The sequence below is a fragment of the Salvelinus alpinus genome, chromosome 24, assembly GCF_045679555.1.
Source record: "Salvelinus alpinus chromosome 24, SLU_Salpinus.1, whole genome shotgun sequence".
In the NCBI taxonomy this organism is placed as follows: domain Eukaryota; kingdom Metazoa; phylum Chordata; class Actinopteri; order Salmoniformes; family Salmonidae; genus Salvelinus; species Salvelinus alpinus.
In genome coordinates, this window is record NC_092109.1 from 31,194,324 (window position 1) to 31,215,848 (window position 21,525).

At 41.5% G+C, this 21,525-nt stretch overlaps 1 protein-coding gene across 3 annotated transcripts; it reads left to right on the top strand.

Moving 5' to 3' along the window:
* The first annotated feature begins 301 nt into the window (after positions 1 to 301).
* On the top strand, positions 302 to 14,242 carry LOC139552616 (spermine synthase-like). Of its 3 annotated transcripts, none has more exons than XM_071364503.1 (11): positions 302 to 480; positions 1,399 to 1,546; positions 9,030 to 9,117; positions 9,465 to 9,529; positions 9,800 to 9,975; positions 10,357 to 10,511; positions 10,704 to 10,793; positions 10,927 to 11,041; positions 11,271 to 11,350; positions 11,566 to 11,681; positions 11,813 to 14,242. In XM_071364503.1, exons 1-11 carry the CDS (start codon positions 435 to 437, stop codon positions 11,841 to 11,843), a joined length of 1,110 nt encoding a protein of 369 aa, XP_071220604.1. In that variant the 5' UTR covers positions 302 to 434; the 3' UTR covers positions 11,844 to 14,242. The 3 variants fall into 3 exon arrangements, with proteins under 3 accessions (XP_071220604.1, XP_071220605.1, XP_071220606.1); XM_071364504.1 differs by having other exon boundaries at positions 303 to 480; positions 1,426 to 1,546; XM_071364505.1 differs by having other exon boundaries at positions 303 to 480; positions 1,429 to 1,546.
* Positions 14,243 to 21,525: the final 7,283 nt, after the last annotated feature.

The window sequence follows — 21,525 nt, forward strand, 5'->3', positions numbered from 1 at the left end:
TTTTTCTATAATCCACTGCACATTACATTTTTCATAGGCTCATGGACTGGATGAGCCCCACGGGTCTACGGTTGCCCATCCCTGCAAAGGACTGGATTGATTATACGTAATCTGTCAAAAGAAAACATAAGAAAATAAGAAACATAAAAAAATAGACAAATAAAAATAAAATAAAAAATAAGAAACATCTCTCTCTCTGTACAACTAACAGGAAGCCTACTGCAGTCTGAACTGTGGATACATGTGAGCACGAGGTGGCCGTCATCGGACCCTCCCCCTGCGTGTCCACAGACCAGTCTGCACTCTAGCAAACCCTCCCACTTCAAACAACACTCTGGCAGTACTAGCACGGATCCCTCCTTCTGTCCCCACACGCAAATTCCATTTTCACACCGGCTGCCTACTCCAGGCATGGCTGACGGCTGTACCCAGTCATGGCACTGCGACATTACACCCTCGACTTCAACCTCTCAGCGCCAGGTAAATGACACACACCGGCATTAGGCTACGAACGGTTGCTGCATAACAGAACATGGGAGTCATTAGCTATCATTTCCCTTTGCGCATGTACTGTATGCTAGCTAACGTTAGCTAGCTAACTAATCGTTGTCAGTACGCGCAGTCTGTCCAATATATACTAATCATACAATTATGATATGCACGATTAGTGCTTTTTTTCGCGGAGGACGTAGGTAATGACGTGCTGAGTAATATTGATCTAGTTAAATGTCGTCCGCTATCTTGATGGCATAATTCCAAATCAGACATTGCTGGTTGCCAGCAACATGACTGGCAGGCGGGTAATATGACCTTTTGTGCAGTTGCTAGCTAGGTTAGCAAAGGCATCTCATCTGTCTGCTGCTGCGCCTGTCTGCGTCATATATGATTGGTTTTAATGGACAGGCAGGCTTGACTAGCTAGCTAGTTAGCATAGCAATATTAACTTTGTTTATTGATGAGGCTATAGCCATCTCAAGTTGGTCACACTTTTTTTTATTCATAAGGTCCTAGTGGCCAATTATTAGTCTGATATCTATAGTATATGCATTCACGGTAAAATAGCATACAAGCAGAATTTGCAAGTTAAATTAGCAAGCCTACTGCCATTTATTTTTAGCATGTTGCTGCATAGCCAACTGTCTGGTCTAACGTTAAGGTACACAGACAAGACATGAAGAACATAGTTATCTAGCTTATTATTTGACATTTCTGGTGGTTGTTACAAGGTAGCTACAGTTTGTGTGTGCAGTAAGTGCAACCCTGTCTCCTTTAGCTAGCTAGATATTACCTTCTTAACAGGCTTAATTTATTTACCATTTAATGGTGATTCTGTCTGAAACAGGAATTTCAAACATGGGAGGGTATGGTGTTGTGTTAATTATTGTGTTGTCACCCTAGAAATGCCCCTCCCCCCTTTCTGTTTAGCAGACTGTCCAACGACTGTGCATGGGCTGCAGTCTATATTTCAAGAACAGGAAATGACAGAGACTGTCCATGACACTGAGGGACATGGATATCTTGCTACCTTCATTGGCAAGAATGGCAGGTAGGCACCAGTTACATCAACACTGTCATCATTATTTATGTCCTTACCAACATATTTTGTAGAATTAATCTAATGTTCATGAATTAGGCCTAGTGTGTGTTCGCTTTTCAAAAACCCGAAGTGCTACATTAAAAACATAAATATTTTTTAAACATTTTAAATGTATCCTTTATTTAACTAGGCAAGTCAGTTAAGAACAAATTCTTATTTACAATGACGGCCTACCCCGGCTAAACCTGGACGACACTGGGCCAATTGTGCGCTGCCCTATGGGATTCCCAATCACGGCCGGTTGTGATACAACCTGGATTCAAACCAGGGACTGTAGTGATGCTTCTTGCACTGAGATGCAGTGCCTTACGCTCCCGAGTGGTGCAGCGGTCTAACTTGATGATAATATTGATGATAATAATAAGAACAAGTAATACAGCACATGAGACGCACAACACACTATGAAGACAGTCAGGCCAGACAGATTCAGCAGGGTATGGTGCTTTAGGTACACGTTAAAAGCATGTACAGTATGCACATCCATAGTACCCTTACATACTGTACAATACATTTTGTATTCATTATGGATCCCCATTAGCTGCTGCCAAGGCAACAGCTACTCATCCTGGGGTCCTCAGGTCACTACTCTACTACCACATATCTACAATACAAAATCCATGTGTGTGTTAGCGTGTGTGTGTGTCTCTTCACAGTCCCCTCTGTTCCATAAGGTGTATTTTTTAAATCTGTTTTGTAAATCTGATTCTACTGCTTGCGTCAGTTACCTGATGTGGAATAGAGTTCCATGTAGCCATGCCTCTATATAGTATTGTGCGCCTCCAATAGTCTGTTCTGCACTTAGGTATTCTGGTGGCATGTCTTGTGGGGTATGCATTGGTGGCTGAGCTGTGTGCTAGTAGTTTAAACAGACAGCTCGGTGCATTCAGCATGTCAATACTTCTTACAAAAACAAGTAGTGATGAAGCCAATCTCTCCTCTACTTTGAGCCATGAGAGATTGACATGCATATTATTAATGTTAGCTCTGTGTACATTTTAAGGGTCAGCCGTGCTGCTTTGTTTTGAGCCAATTGAGCAAAGTCCTTCTTTGTGGCACCTGACCACACGACTGAACAGTAGTCCAGGTGCAACAAAACTAGGGACTGTAGGACCTGCCTTGTTTATGGTGTTAAGGCAGATCAGCACTTTATTATAGACAGACTTCTCCCCATCTTAGCTACTGTTGCATCAACATGTTTTGACCATGTCTGTTTACAATCCAGACTAACTCCAAGCAGTTTAGTCACATTTCCACTTTATTCATTACAATATTTAGTTGAGGTTTAGTGAAGGATTTGTCCCAAATACAATGCTTTTAGTTTTTGAAATATTTAGGACTAACTTATTTCTTGCCACCATTCTGAAACTGACTGCAGCTCTTTAAGTGTTGCAGTAATTTCACTCGCTGTAGTAGCTGACGTGTATAGTGTTGAGTCATCTGCCTCCATAGACACTCTTGCTTTACTCAAAGCCAGTGGCATGTCATTAGTAATGATTAAAAAACGTATGGGACCTAGACAGGTGCTCAGGGGAAATGCGGATTCTACCTGGATTGTTTTGGAGAGGCTTCCATTGAAGAACACCCTCTGTGTTCTGTTAGACAGCTAAATCTTTATCCATAATATAGCAGGGGGTGTAAAGCCGTAAGACGTGTTTATCCAGCAGCGGACTATGATCGGTAATGTCAAAAGCTGCACTGAAGTCTAACAAAACAACTCCTACAATCTTTTTATCGTCGATTTCTCAGCAAATCATAAGTCATTTGTGTAAGTGCCGTGTTTGTTGAATGTCCTTCCCTATAAGTGTGCTGAAAGTCTGGCGTCAATTTGTTCACTGTAAAATAGCATTGTATCTGGTCAAACATAATTTTTGGGGCTTTACTATTCTTTGTCAGCGGAATTCGTTTTGCTTCCCTCCAGGCCTGAGGGAACACACTTTCTTGTAGGCTTAGATTGAAGATATGGCAAATAGGAGTGTCAATATCTTCCACTATTATCCTCAGTAATTTTCCATCCAGTTGTCAGACCCAGGTAGCTTGTCATTGTTGATAGAGAACAATCATTTGTTCACCTCTTCCACTCTCACTTTACATAATTCAAAATTACAATGCTTGTCTTTCAAACTTTGTTCAGTTATATTTGGATGTGTAGTGTCGGCGTTTGTTGCTGGCATGTCATGCCTAAATTTGCTGATCTTGTCAATGTAAAAAATCATTAAAGTAGTTGGCAATATCAGTGGGTTTTGTGATGAATGAGCTATCTGATTCAATGAATGATGGAGCTGAGTTTGCCTTTTCGCCCAAAATTTTATTTACGGTGCTCCAAAGCTTTTTACTATCATTCTTTTATATAATTTATCTTTGTTTCATAGTATAATTTTTTCTTTTTATTCAGTTTAGTCACACGATTTCTCAATTTGAAGTACGTTTGCCAATTGTGCAGCCAGACTTATTTGCCATTTCTTTTGCCTCATCCCTCTCAACCATACAGTTTTTCAATTCCTCATCAATCCACAGGGATTTAAGTTTTTACAGCCATTTTCTTAATGGGTGCATGCTTATTAGTAACTGGAATAAGCAATTTCATAAATGTGTCACGTGCAGCGTCTGGTTGCTCCTCATTACACACCACCGACCAGCAAATATTCTTTACATCATCAACATAGGAATCACTACAAAACTTATTGTATGACCTCTTATACACTATATTAGGCCCAGCCTTTGGAACTTTGGTTTCCCTAGATATTGCTACTATAAGGTGATCACTACATCCGATGGATTTGGATACTGCTTTCAAGCAGATTTCTGCAGAATTAGTAACGATGTAATCAATACATGTTGATTTCATTCCTGTGCTGTTTTTGTAAATACCCTGGTAGGTTGACTGATAACATTTGGTATTTATTAGGATCCCCATTAGCCGCTGCAAAAGCATCAGCTACTCTTCCTGGGGTCTACGTCAAACATGGCATAATACATAGTACAGAACATTATTAGTCAAGACTGAAACGCATACATTTAAAACGTCACACACAGCCTACATATCAGTATAGTATCAGTCTCTTCAGTCGCCTTCGTGCGACCACTTTATTTTTTTATATTTTTTTTACTGGTTTCATTGCTATCCTGAGTTACCGGGGGTGGCAGAGTTCCATGTAGTCATGACTCTATTCTGGACCTGGGGACTGTGAAGAGACCTCTGGTTGCACGTCTTGTGTTGTACCGATGAGTGTCTGATCTGTGTGTTAACTGCTTGAACAGACAGTTCTGTACCTTCAACACATCAATAGTGATGCAGTCAAACTCTCCTCAACTTTTCGCCAGGAAAGTCTGGCATTTTCCCTCTGTGTACATCGAAGTGCAATACATGCTTCTTGATAGGCACATGTCTATCCGTAACCGGAAGAAGCAGTTTCATAAATACTTCAGTGCTCGGATGTCCCTCATTACACACATCAAACCAACAAATATTTTTCACATATTCGACATAGGTATCATTGCAAAAACTTTATGTTCATTTATACACAATTTTAGGTCCAGTCTTCGGAACTTCGTTTTTTTTCTAGTTATGGCTATTATATTATCATCACTACATCTGATGGGTGTCTATACTGCTTTAGAGAAGATGTATGCAACATTAGTAAAGATGTGATCAATACACTTGGATGATTTAGTTCCTGTTCTGTTAATACCTGTTCTATAAATACCCTGGTAGGTTGACTGATTCACATATATAGTCCAAATACTGACATTTAGCACTGGTCTATAACAACTTCCTACGAGAATAGGCTTTAGGTGAGGCAGATGAACCTGTAGCCATATTACTTCCGCATCATCTGACATGAGATCCTTGCTACCGTCAGTCTCTTAAGCAGTTCGCTATGTTGGAGATAATCCTGGAACCCCTGCGGTCAGGGTGAATCCCATCTCTTTTAAAGAGTGTTGGTTGCTCTCACAGGAAGTCAAAATTGTCACAAAAGGAGACATTTGTGTTTTTGGAGAGCTTCAGGAACTCGTTTAGGGCAGCGAGGCGGCTGTAACGCTCCGAACCCCTTCTATAGCACGGCTGGGGACCAGAGATGACTGGTCTCTTCCCTGTGCAAAGAAGGGTGTTCAAGAGAATGTTGTAGTCCTTCTTCAGTTCCTCGGATTGCTGAAAGCCTGAACCAGGTTGCAGGCACTGGTTACAGATTGATGTTTTTTCTTGAGTGGGCAGCTTGATGAAAGCCAGTCAACATTTAGGTTGCCCAGAAAATATACCTCTCTGTTTATCACATACATTATCAAGCATTTCACACACATTATCCAGATACTGACTGTTAGCACTTGGTGGTCTATAGCAGCTTCCCACAAGAATGGTCTTTAGGTGAGGCAGGTGAGCCTGTAGCCATATTACTTCAACAGTATTTAACATGAGATCCTACCTAAGCTTAACACCGCCCCCATTGGCATTTCTGTTATTTTCTGTAGATGTTATAACTAGGGTTGCACATTTTGGGGAAAATTCAGAGGTGGAAACCTTCCCTGGGAATTAACAGGAATATATGGGAAATAATGGAAATATATGTACATTAATATTAATACCATTTATATGTTGATGTCTTTTGCATTGGATATATTTACCATATCATATGGAGACAGAAACATAAACCTTTTACCTTATGTCTCATAAGTAGACATAATTGCAAATGATTAAATCCTTCCAATAGAAAAAAAAACAATTTAGTTACAAATTGAACTTTAATTAAATGAGTTGACTCTTCACATGGGATGATTTCACTGAACAACAAAAGGGAATATTGAATGATCCCCAATGATCCATCGCATCTCCCAAAAACGTTTTCAACATACATCTGTAAAATGATTAGTCTAGAAACTAAAGCTTTGGTTGTCTTCCTCTCAGGCTTCCATGTCTTCTCCCTGGACCTCCTCAATGTTCACCTCTTGAACATCAGACTCTGAGGTCTCATCTTCACTGTCACTTTCCAATCTTGTTGAGGATGGCTCGCTGTCAGGCTCAAAAAGCCTCAAATTTGCCCGGATGGCCCCAAAAAAATCAGCCCTTGTATTGGTCAGCCTGTTGCGTGCTTTGGTGTGTGTGTACCAGATCAATGTGGGGCTATATACAGGGAGTACCAGTACCAGAACCATGTGGCTCTATATACAGGGAGTACCATATCAATGTGGAGCTATATACAGGGAGTACCAGGTCAATGTGGAGCTATATACAGGGAGTACCAGATCAATGTGGAGCTATATACAGGGAGTACCAGATCAATGTGGAGCTATATACAGGGAGTACCAGTACCAGATCAATGTGGAGCTATATACAGGGAGTACCAGTACCAGATCAATGTGGAGCTATATACAGGGAGTACCAGTACCAGATCATAGTGCAGAGGTACTTGAGGTAGATATGTACTGGAAGGCAGGGTAAAGTGTCTAGGCATCAGGAGAGATAATAATAATAAGGTATTTGAGGTAGATATGTACTGGAAGGCAGGGTAAAGTGTCTAGGCATCAGGAGAGATAATAATAAGGTATTTGAGGTAGATATGTACTGGAAGGCAGGGTAAAGTGACTAGGCATCAGGAGAGATAATAATAATAATAAGGTATTTGAGGTAGATATGTACTGGAAGGCAGGGTAAAGTGACTAGGCATCAGGAGAGATAATAATAATAATAAGGTATTTGAGGTAGATATGTACTGGAAGGCAGGGTAAAGTGTCTAGGCATCAGGAGAGATAATAATAAGGCATTTGAGGTAGATATGTACTAGAAGGCAGGGTAAAGTGTCTAGGCATCAGGAGAGATAATAATAAGGTATTTGAGGTAGATATGTACTGGAAGGCAGGGTAAAGTGACTAGGCATCAGGAGAGATAATAATAAGGTATTTGAGGTAGATATGTACTGGAAGGCAGGGTAAAGTGACTAGGCATCAGGAGAGGAGATGATGATAATAATAAGGTATTTGAGGTAGATATGTACTGGAAGGCAGGGTAAAGTGTCTAGGCATCAGGAGAGATAATAATAAGGTATTTGAGGTAGATATGTACTGGAAGGCAGGGTAAAGTGACTAGGCATCAGGAGAGATAATAATAATAAGGTATTTGAGGTAGATATGTACTGGAAGGCAGGGTAAAGTGTCTAGGCATCAGGAGAGATAATAATAAGGTATTTGAGGTAGATATGTACTAGAAGGCAGGGTAAAGTGTCTAGGCATCAGGAGAGATAATAATAAGGTATTTGAGGTAGATATGTACTAGAAGGCAGGGTAAAGTGTCTAGGCATCAGGAGAGATAATAATAAGGTATTTGAGGTAGATATGTACTGGAAGGCAGGGTAAAGTGACTAGGCATCAGGAGAGATAATAATAATAATAAGGTATTTGAGGTAGATATGTACTAGAAGGCAGGGTAAAGTGTCTAGGCATCAGGAGAGATAATAATAAGATGTTTGAGGTAGATATGTACTGGAAGGCAGGGTAAAGTGACTAGGCATCAGGAGAGATAATAATAAGGTATTTGAGGTAGATATGTACTGGAAGGCAGGGTAAAGTGTCTAGGCATCAGGAGAGATAATAATAATAATAATAAGGTATTTGAGGTAGATATGTACTGGAAGGCAGGGTAAAGTGACTAGGCATCAGGAGAGATAATAATAATAAGGTATTTGAGGTAGATATGTACTGGAATGCAGGGTAAAGTGACTAGGCATCAGGAGAGGAGATGATGATAATAATACAAGTAAAATAAAGAAGCAGAAAGTGATGTTTGTTTTGTGTTGTAAATGTGTGCGTATGTAGGGTTTGAATGTGTCAGGTTGTCGAGGTTTATGCAAAACAAATGTAGACGGAAGTTGCAAACACTGTAGCTACCCCAAACACTAGCCAGTTCTTTACGGACTTGCCTAGTTAAATAAAGTTAAATTACATTTAAAACAATACCCTGACTGGCTAATAAAAACCCCAGGTGTGTTCTAGTGGTCAGACACCCTTTAGGAAGACCATTGATTGGCCAGTTAAGTGTGTCATTGGTACCACAATGGCTCACTTTCAAATGAACGCATAGCTCTTTAGTGGCTTTGTTTATTGGATGTAAGGGCTTTGGCGCTTCCTGTTTTGTGTGTGTGTGGTGAGTGGTAAACACTGCCGGTTGGCCATTGTGTACGCCTAAGCCTGCATGAATATACCCGCAGCAACACCACACATTTTGGGTAGAAACGCTCAACCTTCAGCTGCCCATTGGCTCTCCACTGAGCTGTCATTAAGCTTAGGTCAATTGTTCACAACCTGTCATGCCATGGCTCTCCTCATGAGCTTTGTGTTGAAGGAGAGCGAAGTGACAGAGAGAAGTTATAGCCTAGATTCAATTCTATGTTTCTCTCAATTTAACTATGTGTATCTTTTTCTGTTTTTGTATGTCTCTTCTCAGGTTGGTTATTCTGCGTGTGACCGCCCATGGCCTGCTTACCATTGATCTGCAGTGTTGTGAAGGAGATAACATTGTACAAGTAGAGAATGTAGGTGATGAGAGAAACTTGTCTTCACAATGGACCTGCTTACATCCATACATAAAACAATAACACAAATACAATAACACAAATACAAAAAACAACAAAAGATCATATTTAAGACCTTCAGAATACCCTAAGTAAGAAATGTTTCCATTAATTAGATACAGTTTGATGTGTTGCTGTATTTCTCACATGCGCCGAATACAACTGGTATAGACTTTACAGTGAAATGCTTGCTTACGAACATTTCGAACATGTGGTCTCGTAGGCCTTTTTGACATTTAGGATATTTTTGCTTAATATATCATTAGAATATGCAAAATAACAAATACGGTATTCTATTTTTCTCTCAGCTTTTGAATACACTGGAAGAGAAGCTGAGAAGTCTCCTACATGGAAACATTAAGAGCGTCAAGAGGTAAGCCTCGAGTGGTGGATGATCTTACGGTAGTGGCCTTGTGTGTTGACTATCTTGTGACTGGACACAAGCTGTAGTGTGAAACGATTACCCTATAAGCCCCTGTCAATATCTCCATGATGGCATCATGAACATGATATCTACCTGGTTATTACTGCATTGTCGGAACTAGAAGCACAAGCATTTCGCTACACTCGCATTAACATCTGCTAATCAAGTGTATGTGACAAATAAAATTTGATTTGATTTACCATGTCCCACCTTCCCCAGGCTCCCAGCTCTGACACGAGGTGCAGCTGTTGATCGATACTGGCCCACAGCAGACGGCAGACTGGTGGAGTATGACATAGATCGGGTTGTATATGATGAGGACTCTGCATACCAGAACATAAAGATCATGCACTCACAGCAGTTTGGCAATATCCTGATCCTCAATGGGGATGTTAGTAAGTCAAATATAGCATTCCTACAGGCCTTGATTTTAGATCCATTTTTGTTATGAATTATTCCTCACCTACTGCTACTGTATATTGTTGTAATTATGTTATTTACTTTACTTTTTTACGTCACTTGTTGTTCAATTTATGTTTCACTTCTGATAACTGAATCTAATAAGATGAACATTTGGCTGGGTTTCAATCATGGCATGTGGCTTACTAATCTAATGATATTGTAATATGATTATATGACAGATCTGTCAGAGTGAAGGGGCCTACTGTAATGTGATTATATGACAGATATGTCAGAGTGAAGGGGCCTACTGTAATGTGATTATATGACAGATCTGTCAGAGTGAAGGGGCCTACTGTAATGTGATTATATGGCAGATCTGTCAGAGAGTGACCTGCCCTACACCCAGGCCATCATGGGCAGAGGGCAAGAGAACTATGCAGGGAAGGAGGTGCTGATCTTAGGAGGCGGCGATGGAGGAATCCTCGCAGAGGCCGTCAAACTCAAGCCAAAGATGATCACCATGGTGGAGATATCCTTTCAGGACCCTGCTTTTCACTTCGCTCTGTGCTCAGTTAACATATTGCTTCAGGGATGTGCACCAACAATATTTTAACACTAACCTCTTATGAGCATTTTCTTGAGATGTAGCCCGGTAGGATTATCTGGTCTGTCATCTGTCTTCCCCTGTGCCTGGTTTGTAATGCCTTGACAAAGTGGTTACATCGACCAAATGGTGATTGATGGGTGTAGAACACACATGAGGAAGGCATGTGGGAGTGTTCTGGACAACTTGAAGGGAGAATGTTACCAGGTGAGCAGGACAGTGCTGTCCACTGCACCTCTCCTTAGTTGAGATGGAACGTTTGTCACTTGTATGTTACTACATGGTGTTTCCATAACTACATTTCCCTGCATCCCCTCCATCTCTTCTTATCTCATTCCAGGTGTTGGTAGAGGACTGCGTTCCTGTTCTAAAAAAGTATGTTGAGGAAGGGAAGACGTTTGATTACGTCATCAATGACCTCACAGCGGTCCCCATCTCCACAGCGCCAGAGGAGGGTGAGTGACAAATGCTCTCTCATGGGGTCTTCTTGGCCATTCCGTTCTAACGGTGTATGCTATGATGAATACTGGTAGGGCTCTTGTAAAGACGCACCGCCTTGTACCTCATTGCAAAGAATTGATCTGATTTTAGGATGTGGACAGTGTAATCTTAACATGTTTCGTGAATCGGGGCTTGTATGAAACACTTGCATAATTGGTTGAAAGATGGTTTACTCTGTCTCAGACTCTACATGGGAGTTCCTACAGCTTATCTTGGATCTCTCAATAAAAGTACTGCGTCCTACTGGGAAGTACTTCACACAGGTGAGACCCATATTCACTTAGTGCTTCATACAGTCACCCCACCCTTGTGTGGATTTCAGCTCATATTGAGATCACCATCTCTACACATGATTAACTGTCTCGTATATCTTTGTTGTTCATGAGAGACAAGTTTGTCCTAGTGCGATGGGTTTCTTTTGTTGACATTTTTGTCCCCTAATTGCTGTGTGGTCCATGTTTTAACCCCGTGTCATCAGGGTAATAGTGCCAATCTGACTGAGACACTGGCTCTTTATGAGGAGCAGCTGGGAAGGCTCTCATGTCCTGTAGACTTCTCCAAGGAGGTGGTGTGTGTGCCCTCTTATATGGAACTGTATCCTTCAAGAAAAGAGTCTTGCACTTATCAGACACGTCTCCCATTCACGGTCACACAGGCATACTTTCATACATAGACGTGTGGTTACTTGTTGTTTACATGGCATTCTCCTTAATGAGCTGACTCAGGTGGGTTTTCTACACCGTTTGGAAGAAGTGAAGAGCCCCCCCGTCTCCTCTGTACGCTGCCTGCCGGAATGTGAAAACTGTCCACCCCCCCATTGTCCGCCGTCGCACTGAGGGGAGAGATGACCCCCCCCCCCCCCCCCATCTCTACTCACACGGTTTTGTTATCCTTCCATGTCCAACTCTCTCTTAAACCCTTTTTACATCTTAATTGTATAATTTTATGTCCGAACTTACAAGAGATTGTATTTCTGTTAGTTGGATATTTTGAATTGGACTGTTGTTTTTGCGTGTGCCCTCCAGGGAGAGCTGTGGGGCTGACCATGTAGGGCTACTGCCACTGGTCTAGGGTTTAGACTTCTCTGACTATAGCCTGGTCCCAGACCTGTCTAGGTTTGAGACTTCTCTGACTATAGCCTGGTCCCAGACCTGTCTAGGTTTGAGACTTCTCTGACTATAGCCTGGTTCCAGACCTGTCTAGGTTTGAGACTTCTCTGACTATAGCCTGGTCCCAGACCTGTCTAGGTTTGAGACTTCTCTGACTATAGCCTGGTCCCAGACCTGTCTAGGTTTGAGACTTCTCTGACTATAGCCTGGTCCCAGACCTGTCTAGGTTTGAGACTTCTCTGACTATAGCCTGGTCCCAGACCTGTCTAGGTTTGAGACTTCTCTGACTATAGCCTGGTTCCAGACCTGTCTAGGGTTGAGATTGCTCTGACTATAGCCTGGTTCCAGACCTGTCTAGGGTTTAGACTTCTCTGACTATAGCCTGGTTCCAGACCTGTCTAGGTTTGAGACTTCTCTGACTATAGCCTGGTTCCAGACCTGTCTAGGTTTGAGATTGCTCTGACTATAGCCTGGTTCCAGACCTGTCTAGGTTTGAGATTGCTCTGACTATAGCCTGGTTCCAGACCTGTCTAGGGTTTAGACTTCTCTGACTATAGCCTGGTTCCAGACCTGTCTAGGTTTTAGACTTCTCTGACTGTTGTGTAGTTGTCATGCCATACATGTTACATGTTTTATACATAGCTGGGCAACAATTCTCAGAGGAGTTGGCTAAATATCATACAGGTCTGGGACCAGGCTATAGTCGGAGGTCTAAAGCCTAGACAGATCTGGGACCAGTATTTAAACACTCTTGGTACACTTACCCCTCAGGGTGTTGTTACTTTTCAAATTTGACTTAAAACAGCACCAACATACAATATACTTTTGGGTTGTGATTGTGTGATAGGACATCTGCTGTCTGTGCGTTTGATTGTTTTTCTTCTTTTGTTGTAGCTAACTGCCTTGAGTGTGATTTGATTCCCAGTCCTTTCCAAGTGTGACCCTGCCCATTGAGGCTGAAGTGTCCAAATGTGTTTTTCAAAGGGAAAAAGGCCCTCCTTTGTGGCGGTTTCTTGCTTGTACTGCTTTAATGTGAATTGTGTTTTTATTATTTAGCACCTCTAGCTTCTCCTGCTGGATCTTATTTTACGTATTCAGTTTAGAATTTTTCTCTAAGTTTGTTTGGTGCATGTGCTGGAAATTTAAATATTTTAATTGAATGTAGCTTCCCATATACACAGTGCAACTTCATGCCTTTGATCAATATTGTGGTGCTTTGTTAAATGTATTTATTTGATATAATTTCACCAAATGCTGTTTTATCCAAAATACCTTTTTGTTCAGCAGTGACTACCTGCTATTAAAAATGAGTTGGAGAAGAAAATGTTTTTCTTGATTCAGAGGAGTATATCAGATATCTTAGCTAGCAGTCACAACTGACAGACAATTTGGGTGTTTCTACTGAAAGTCCAGAATCATACCAATGCAAACATGAAGAGCAAACTCAATACTTTGAATACAGATTTGCTTGTACTTCCTTTGGAAATTAATTCTACCATGAGCAATGTTGATTTCAATAAAACTTCCCCTTTATTAACACGAACTTCAATCATTTGATTACCCTGCTCCTGATGTCTCCGGACGCTGTAAAAATGTGTCCTTAGTTTTTTATTCGGGGTGTAGAGAACCCATCAAGTTATCTACCAACCACATGATGTACTCCTATGTTGTAGCAGACACTCTTATCCAGAGCGACTTACAGGAGCAATTAGGGTTAAGTCCCTGGTCCGCTCAGGGATTCGAACCAGCAACCTTTTTGTTACTGACCCAATGCTCTTAATCACTAATCACTTAATCACCTGCTGAATGTGCTGATCAAGCTGCTGAAATGACACTTCCAACCTGGAGCAATGCTTGTATTCTGGGAAGCTGCTGTATACACCTAATAAGATTGCAATTTTAATTGCGAACATTACACCACAGCACACATACCTGTGTGTGTCGTCACAACTCTTTCCTCTGTTTTAACTGTATTTGCCCCACCTTTCCTCCATCTTTCCCCTAGATCGGTCTTTTGTGGCGCCATGAATAAAGCATTTGACATTGTTCAATTTGTATTGGAGTTTTTAGCATATTGTACTGTGTTTGTGTTTTGTCTCTGTGTAGAACCTGAATGACCAATTCTCAGGTAACATCATTTTGGAAGAGGACACCGCTGGATAAGTCTAGCCATGAAGGTAAACATCACGTTGCCAAGACTTTTGGGAGAAAATCATTCACCATCATTAGCCCTTCTGATGTGGGCTCTCTGCCGGTGGTGAACTAATCAAGGCTCAATACAGTACCAGTCAAAAGTTAAAACACAACTACTCATTCAAGGGTTTTTATTTCTTTTAACTTTTTTCTATATTGTAGAATAATTGTGAAGACATCAAAACTATGAAATAACACATTTGGAATCATCTAGTAACCAAAAATGTTTAAAACAAATCAAAATATATTTTGTATTTCAGATTCTTCAAAGTAGCCACCCTTTGTCTTGACAGCTTTGCACACTCTTGGCATTCTCTCAACCAGCTTCACCTGGAATGCTTTTCCAACAGTCTTGAAGGAGTTTCCACATATGCTGAGCACTTGTTGGTTGCTTTTCCTTCACTCTGCGGTCCAAATTATCTCAATTGGGTTGAGGTCAGGTGATCTGATGCATCACTCAATCACTCTCCTTCTTGGTCAAATAGCCCTAACACAGCCTGGAGGTGTATATTGAATATTTTTAACATTTTTATTTTATGGTTGTGATATTTAACAAGATAAATGATATTATATATCACATACTTTTCGTTATTGGAGATGGGATATAGAGCTCCCGTGATAATGTAGTAATGCGTGTGTCAATTAACTGAAGAGGGGTGTCAAGGGTCGGACTAACCACATCAGGGGGCCTGAACAACAACATTTTGGAGGCCCCCCTCATGGTGGTGGAGAGTTTTTTTTATTTTTTAAAGCTAACCATGCAATTCTACACATTTTGCCATGGAGCAGAGAGAAACATTTGCAGTTTTATAGCTTATTTCCTGCAATTCTACACATTTTGCCTTTGGACTGAGAGAAAATGTTGCAGTTTTACATCACGTTTGTTGCTATTCTATAAGTTTTTTTATGGGGCTGTGAGAAGATGTTGCTAATTTATTGCTATTCTATATATATGCTATGTGATCAGGGCGGGCTCTAGCCTTTTTGGGCCCTAAGTAAGGGCACTGCTGTCTGTCACTACCATCTGTTTCCACTTCCATCCACTCCGTTCATCCTTTTGGACACGGATATCTGATCCACATACACTGAACAAAAATATAAATGCAACATGTAAAGTGTTTGGTTTCATGAGCTGAAATAAAAGATCCCAGAAATGTTGTGCACAAATCTGTTTACATCCCTGTTAGTGAACACTTCTCCTTTGCCAAGATAATCTATCCACCTGACAGGTGTGGCATAATCAATAAGCTGATTTAAACAGCATGATCATTACACAGGTGCACCTTTGTGCTGGCGACAATAAAAGGCCAAATGTGCAGTTTTTCACACAACACAATACCACAGATGTCTCAAGTTTTGAGGGAGGTGGCAATTGGCATGCTGACTGCAGGAATGTCCACCAGAGTTGTTGCCAGAGAATTGAATGTTAATTTCTCCACCATAATCTGCCTCCAATGTCGTTTTAGAGAATTTGGCAGAACGTCCAACCGGCCTCATAACCGCAGACTACGTGCATGGCGTCGTGTGGGTGAGCGGTTTTCTGATGTCAACGTTGTGAACAGAGTGCCCCATGGTGGGGCTGGGGTATGGACAGGCATAAGCTACGGACAACGAACACAATTACATTTTATCGATGGCAATTTGAATGCACAGAGATACCGTGACAAGATCCTGAGGCCTATTGTTGTGCCCTTCATCCGCAACCATCACCTCAAGTTCCAGCATGATAATGCACGCCCCCATGTCACAAGGATCTGTACACAATTCCTGGAATTTGAAAATGTCCCAGTTCTTCCATGGCCTGCATACTCACAAGACATGTCAACCTTTGAGCATGTTTGGGATGCCCTGGATCGACATGTACGACAGCGTGTTCCAGTTCCCTCCAATATCCAGCAACTTCGCACAGCCATTGAAGAGGAGTGGGACAACATTCCACAGGCCACAATTAACAGCCTGATCTACTCTATGTGAAGGAGATGTGTTGCGCTGTGTAACGGATGTGAAATGGCTAGCTAGTTAGCGGTGGTGCGTGCTAATAGCCTTTCAATCGGTGACGTCACTTGCTCTGAGACCCAATGTAACAGTTTAACTTTACGTCCGTCCCCTCGCTCGAACCATGGACCCTCTGCACACATCAACAACAGTCACCCACGAAGCATCGTTACCCATCGCTCCACAAAAGCCGCGGCTCTTGCAGAGCAAGGGGAACCACTACTTCAAGGTCTCAAAGCGAGTGACGTAACCGATTGAAATGCTATTAGCGCGCACCACCGCTAACTAGCTAGCCATTTCACATCCGTTACACTGCCCCCGATCCACGCCCCTACCTTTTTATTAAGGTATCTGTGACCAACAGATCAAATCAAAGTTGATTTGTCACGTGCGCCCGAATACAGCAGGTGTAGACCTTACAGTGAAATGCTTACTTACAGGCTCTAACCAATAGTACAAAAAAGGTATTAGGTGAATAATAGGTTAGTAAAGAAATAAAAACAACAGTAAAAAGACAGTGAAAAATAACAGTAGCGAGGCTATATACAGTAGCGAGGCTATAAAAGTAGCGAGGCTACATACAGACACCGGTTAGTCAGGCTGATTGAGGTAGTATGTACATGTAGATATGGTTAAAGTGACTATGCATATATGATGAACAGAGAGTAGCAGTAGCGTAAAAGAGGGGTTGGTTGGGTGTTGGGTGGCGGGACACAATGCAGATAGCACGGTTAGCCAATGTGCGGGAGCACTGGTTGGTCGGGCCAATTGAGGTAGTATGTACATGAATGTATAGTTAAAGTGCCTATGCATATATGATAAACAGAGAGTAGCAGCAGCGTAAAAAAGGGTTTGGGGGGGAGGGGGGCACACAATGCAAATAGTCCGGCTAGACATTTGATTACTTGTTCAGAAGTCTTATGGCTTGGGGGTAAAAACTGTTGAGAAGCCTTTTTGTCCTAGACTTGGCACTCCGGTACCGCTTGCCATGTGGTAGTAGAGAGAACAGTCTATGGCTGGGGTCTTTGACAATTTTTAGGGCCTTCCTCTGACACCGCCTGGTGTAGAGGTCCTGGATGGCAGGCAGCTTAGCCCCAGTGATGTACTGGGCCGTACGCACTACCGTCTGTAGTGCCTTGCGGTCGGGGGCCGAGCAATTGTCTTACCAGGCAGTGATGCAACCAGTCACGATGCTCTCGATGTTGCAGCTGTAGAACCTTTTGAGGATCTCAGGACCCATGCCAAATTTTTTTAGTTTCCTGAGGGGGAATAGGCTTAATCGTGCCCTCTTCATGACCATCTTGGTGTGTTTGGACCATTCTAATTTGTTGATGTGGACACCAAGGAACAGATGCATATCTGTATTCCCCGTCATGTAAAATCCATAGATTAGGGCCTAATGAATTTATTTAAATTGACTGATTTCTTTATATGAACTGTAACTCAGTAAAATCTTTGAAATTGTTGCGTGTTGCATTTATATTTTTGCTCAGTATAGATATAATTAAAAGAAAAATATTCCACAGATTCCATTCATTTATTGCTCCCTACATTTTCATTAATGTTTCCCTCCATGATTGCACTGCATTATATACAAAACAATGGCACCACTAGACAAGTACATGACAGAGCTGTATTGCAGTGTGTTGCAGCACTTTCTAACCTACCTGTTTATATTATTATCACTATGGTAATGATGTGTCACTGAAGGAGTGCCCAACTGTTTCTGTTTTCTTTTTAATACGTCAATGAATACCACTGTTCCCCTTCATTATAGGTAACAGGATACCACTGTTCCCCTTCATTATAGGTAACAGGATACCACTATTCCCCTTCATTATAGGTAACAGAATACAGTAAGCTACATCAGGGAAGTCATACAGTACACCCACTCACATTTTAGCAGATGCTCTTATCCGAAGCAACTTACAGTAGTTAGCGCATGCATTTTTCATACTGGTTCCCCGTGGGAATCAAACCCACGATCCTGGTGTTGCAAGCAGCATGCTCTACCTCTGAGCTACACGGGACCACACACACACACTCACTCAGTCACTATTGCCTACCTTCCATCTCTCTAGTACCTTCTTCCTTGACATACTGTAATCAACATGAAAAATGTTTGTGGTCTGTCCTGGTTAAATAAAGAAGTTAAAGCCTGATAGCAGAAGTGGATAGCAGAATGCCTTTCCCAGCACCTCTGTTCTCTTTGTTTGGTCTCAATAAACAGGTGTGGCGACTTTGTGCTCTACTTGAGAGGCACAGAATTCCTGAATTCGAGGACCTGTGATAACATTAAGAAAAGTACAAAGGTGCATTCAAGTGCATACAGGGACACAAACGCACACAACATGGGCTATTATGTCAGAGGGGGATAGGTTCAGAGTTGGGACTGGATCACATATATCATACATAATAACCCACATTACAGTTTATGATGAGTTTTACATTACAGTAGCTGATGCACAGTTACAGTTGTGAGGTATCCCTGCTATTCACAAAGTCGTGAGGTATACCTGCTATTCACAAAGTTGTGAGGTATCCCTGCTATTCACAAAGTCGTGAGGTATCCCTGCTATTCACAAAGTCGTGAGGTATCCCTGCTATTCACTAAGTCGTGAGGTATCCCTGCTATTCACAAAGTCGTGAGGTATCCCTGATATTCACAAAGTCGTGAGGTATCCCTGATATTCACAAAGTCGTGAGGTATCCCTGCTATTCACAAAGTTGTGAGGTATCCCTGCTATTCACAAAGTTGTGAGGGATCCCTGCTATTTACAAAGTTGTGAAGTAGCTATTCACAAAGTCGTGAGGTATCCCTGCTATTCACAAAGTCGTGAGGTATCCCTGCTATTCACAAAGTCGTGAGGTATACCTGCTATTCACAAAGTCGTGAGGTATTCCTGATATTCACAAAGTCGTGAGGTATCCCTGCTATTCACAAAGTCGTGAGGTATCCCTGCTATTCACAAAGTCGTGAGGTATCCCTGCTATTCACAAAGTCGTGAGGTATCCCTGCTATTCACAAAGTCGTGAGGTATCCCTGATATTCACAAAGTCGTGAGGTATCCCTGATATTCACAAAGTCGTGAGGTATCCCTGATATTCACAAAGTCGTGAGGTATCCCTGCTATTCACAAAGTCGTGAGGTATCCCTGCTATTCACAAAGTCGTGAGGTATCCCTGCTATTCACAAAGTCGTGAGGTATCCCTGCTATTCACAAAGTCGTGAGGTATCCCTGCTATTCATAAAGTCGTGAGGTATCCCTGCTATTCACAAAGTCGTGAGGTATCCCTGCTATTCACAAAGTCGTGAGGTATCCCTGCTATTCACAAAGTCGTGAGGTATCCCTGCTATTCACAAAGTTGTGAGGTAGCTATTCACAAAGTTGTGAGGTATCCCTGCTATTCACAAAGTCGTGAGGTATCCCTGCTTTTCACAAAGTTGTGAGGTATCCCTGCTATTCACAAGGTTGTGAGGTATCCCTGCTATTCACAAAGTTGTGAGGTATTCCTGATATTACTTCCAACCGTGAAGCACGGGGGTGGCAGCATCATGTTGTGGGGGTGCTTTGCTGCAGGAGGGGCTGGTGCACTTCACAAAATAGATGGCTTCATGAGGATAGAAAATGATGTGGATATATTGAAGCAACATCTCAAGACATCAGTCAGGAAGTTAAAGCTTGGTCTCAAATGGGTCTTCCAGATGAACAATGACCCCAAGCATATCTCCAAAGTTGTGGCAAAATGGCTTAAGGACAACAAAGTCAAGGTATTGGAGTGGCCATCACAAAGCCCTGACCTCAACTCTATAGAACATTTGTGGGCAGAACTGAAAAAGCGTGTGCGAGCAAGGAGCGAGCAAGGAGGCCTATAAACCTGATTCATTTACACCAGCTCTGTCAGGAGGAATGGGCCGAAATTCACCCAACTTATTGTGGGAAGCTTGTGGAAGGCTAACCGAAACGTTTGACCCAAGTTAAACAATTTAAAGGCAATGCTACCAAATACTAATTGAGTGTATGTAAAATTCTGACCCACTGGGAATGTGATGAAAGAAATAAAATATGAAATAAATCATTCTCTCTACTATTATTCCGACATTTCACATTCTTAAAATAAAGTGGTGATCCTAACTGACCTAAGACAGGGAATTTTTACTAGGATTAAATGTCAGGAATTGTGAAAAACTGAGTTTAAATGTATTTGGCTAAGGTGTATGTAAACTTCCGACTTCAACTGTATATAGTATGTATAAACTGGAAGTAGAAGCCTCAGTGTTGTTGTCCATTAGTTTACTCCAATTAGGGGAGGGGTGGTAGGGTTAGGGGAAAATAATAAAGGAAAATATATTTAAAATATATATATATTTCAAATAATATATACTGTATATTTATATAATATATATATATATGGGGGATTGGAAATGATGCAGACAATGACATTGATAGAAGCCACAATTTTTTTGCAATTTAGAAGCTGAAAAGAAGCCCTGAAAAAAACACACCTGACCGGTTTTGAGTTAGCTCCACACAATGGCAACACACCGAGCACACCTCAATCCCCAGGCACCAGGCTAGACAAGTACAGTACTATCCTTAGAACAACAGACACAGCTATGCTCTACCTTCTGACCCTGAAACCATCTGGGCCAAACATCTGACCTCCAAACACATTAACCCTTAAGGTCGATTGACCTTAAAAATACAGTCACTCTGGCCACTCCCTTGGGTCTAACTCTTCATTACTTTATCCACTTATTTTCAACACCATTAATATAGAAATATAATAAAATATCATATAATATTCAAAATTAACAGGCTAGCTAGTAACTTGTGAGAACTGGATAAACTGTAGCCTAAAGGCCAGATTCACTGAGCAGTTTACACCTGCAAACTTGCACCTGTTATATTCCAGAAAATAATTATAAAAAAAGCAGCAACAAAATGATAAAAAGTTGAAAAAGGTAAGAAGAGTGACAAGTCGAATGTGTTTATAAAATAGGTATTTAAGCCTTGTTTAATTTTCTTTCAAAAAAGTTTTGTGGTCAGGTACAGTCAATGACGAGAACAGTACATTTTTCAGAACCGGATTTGACGTCTTAGGGGTGTGTCCCACATGTCACCTAATGAGGGTGGGAA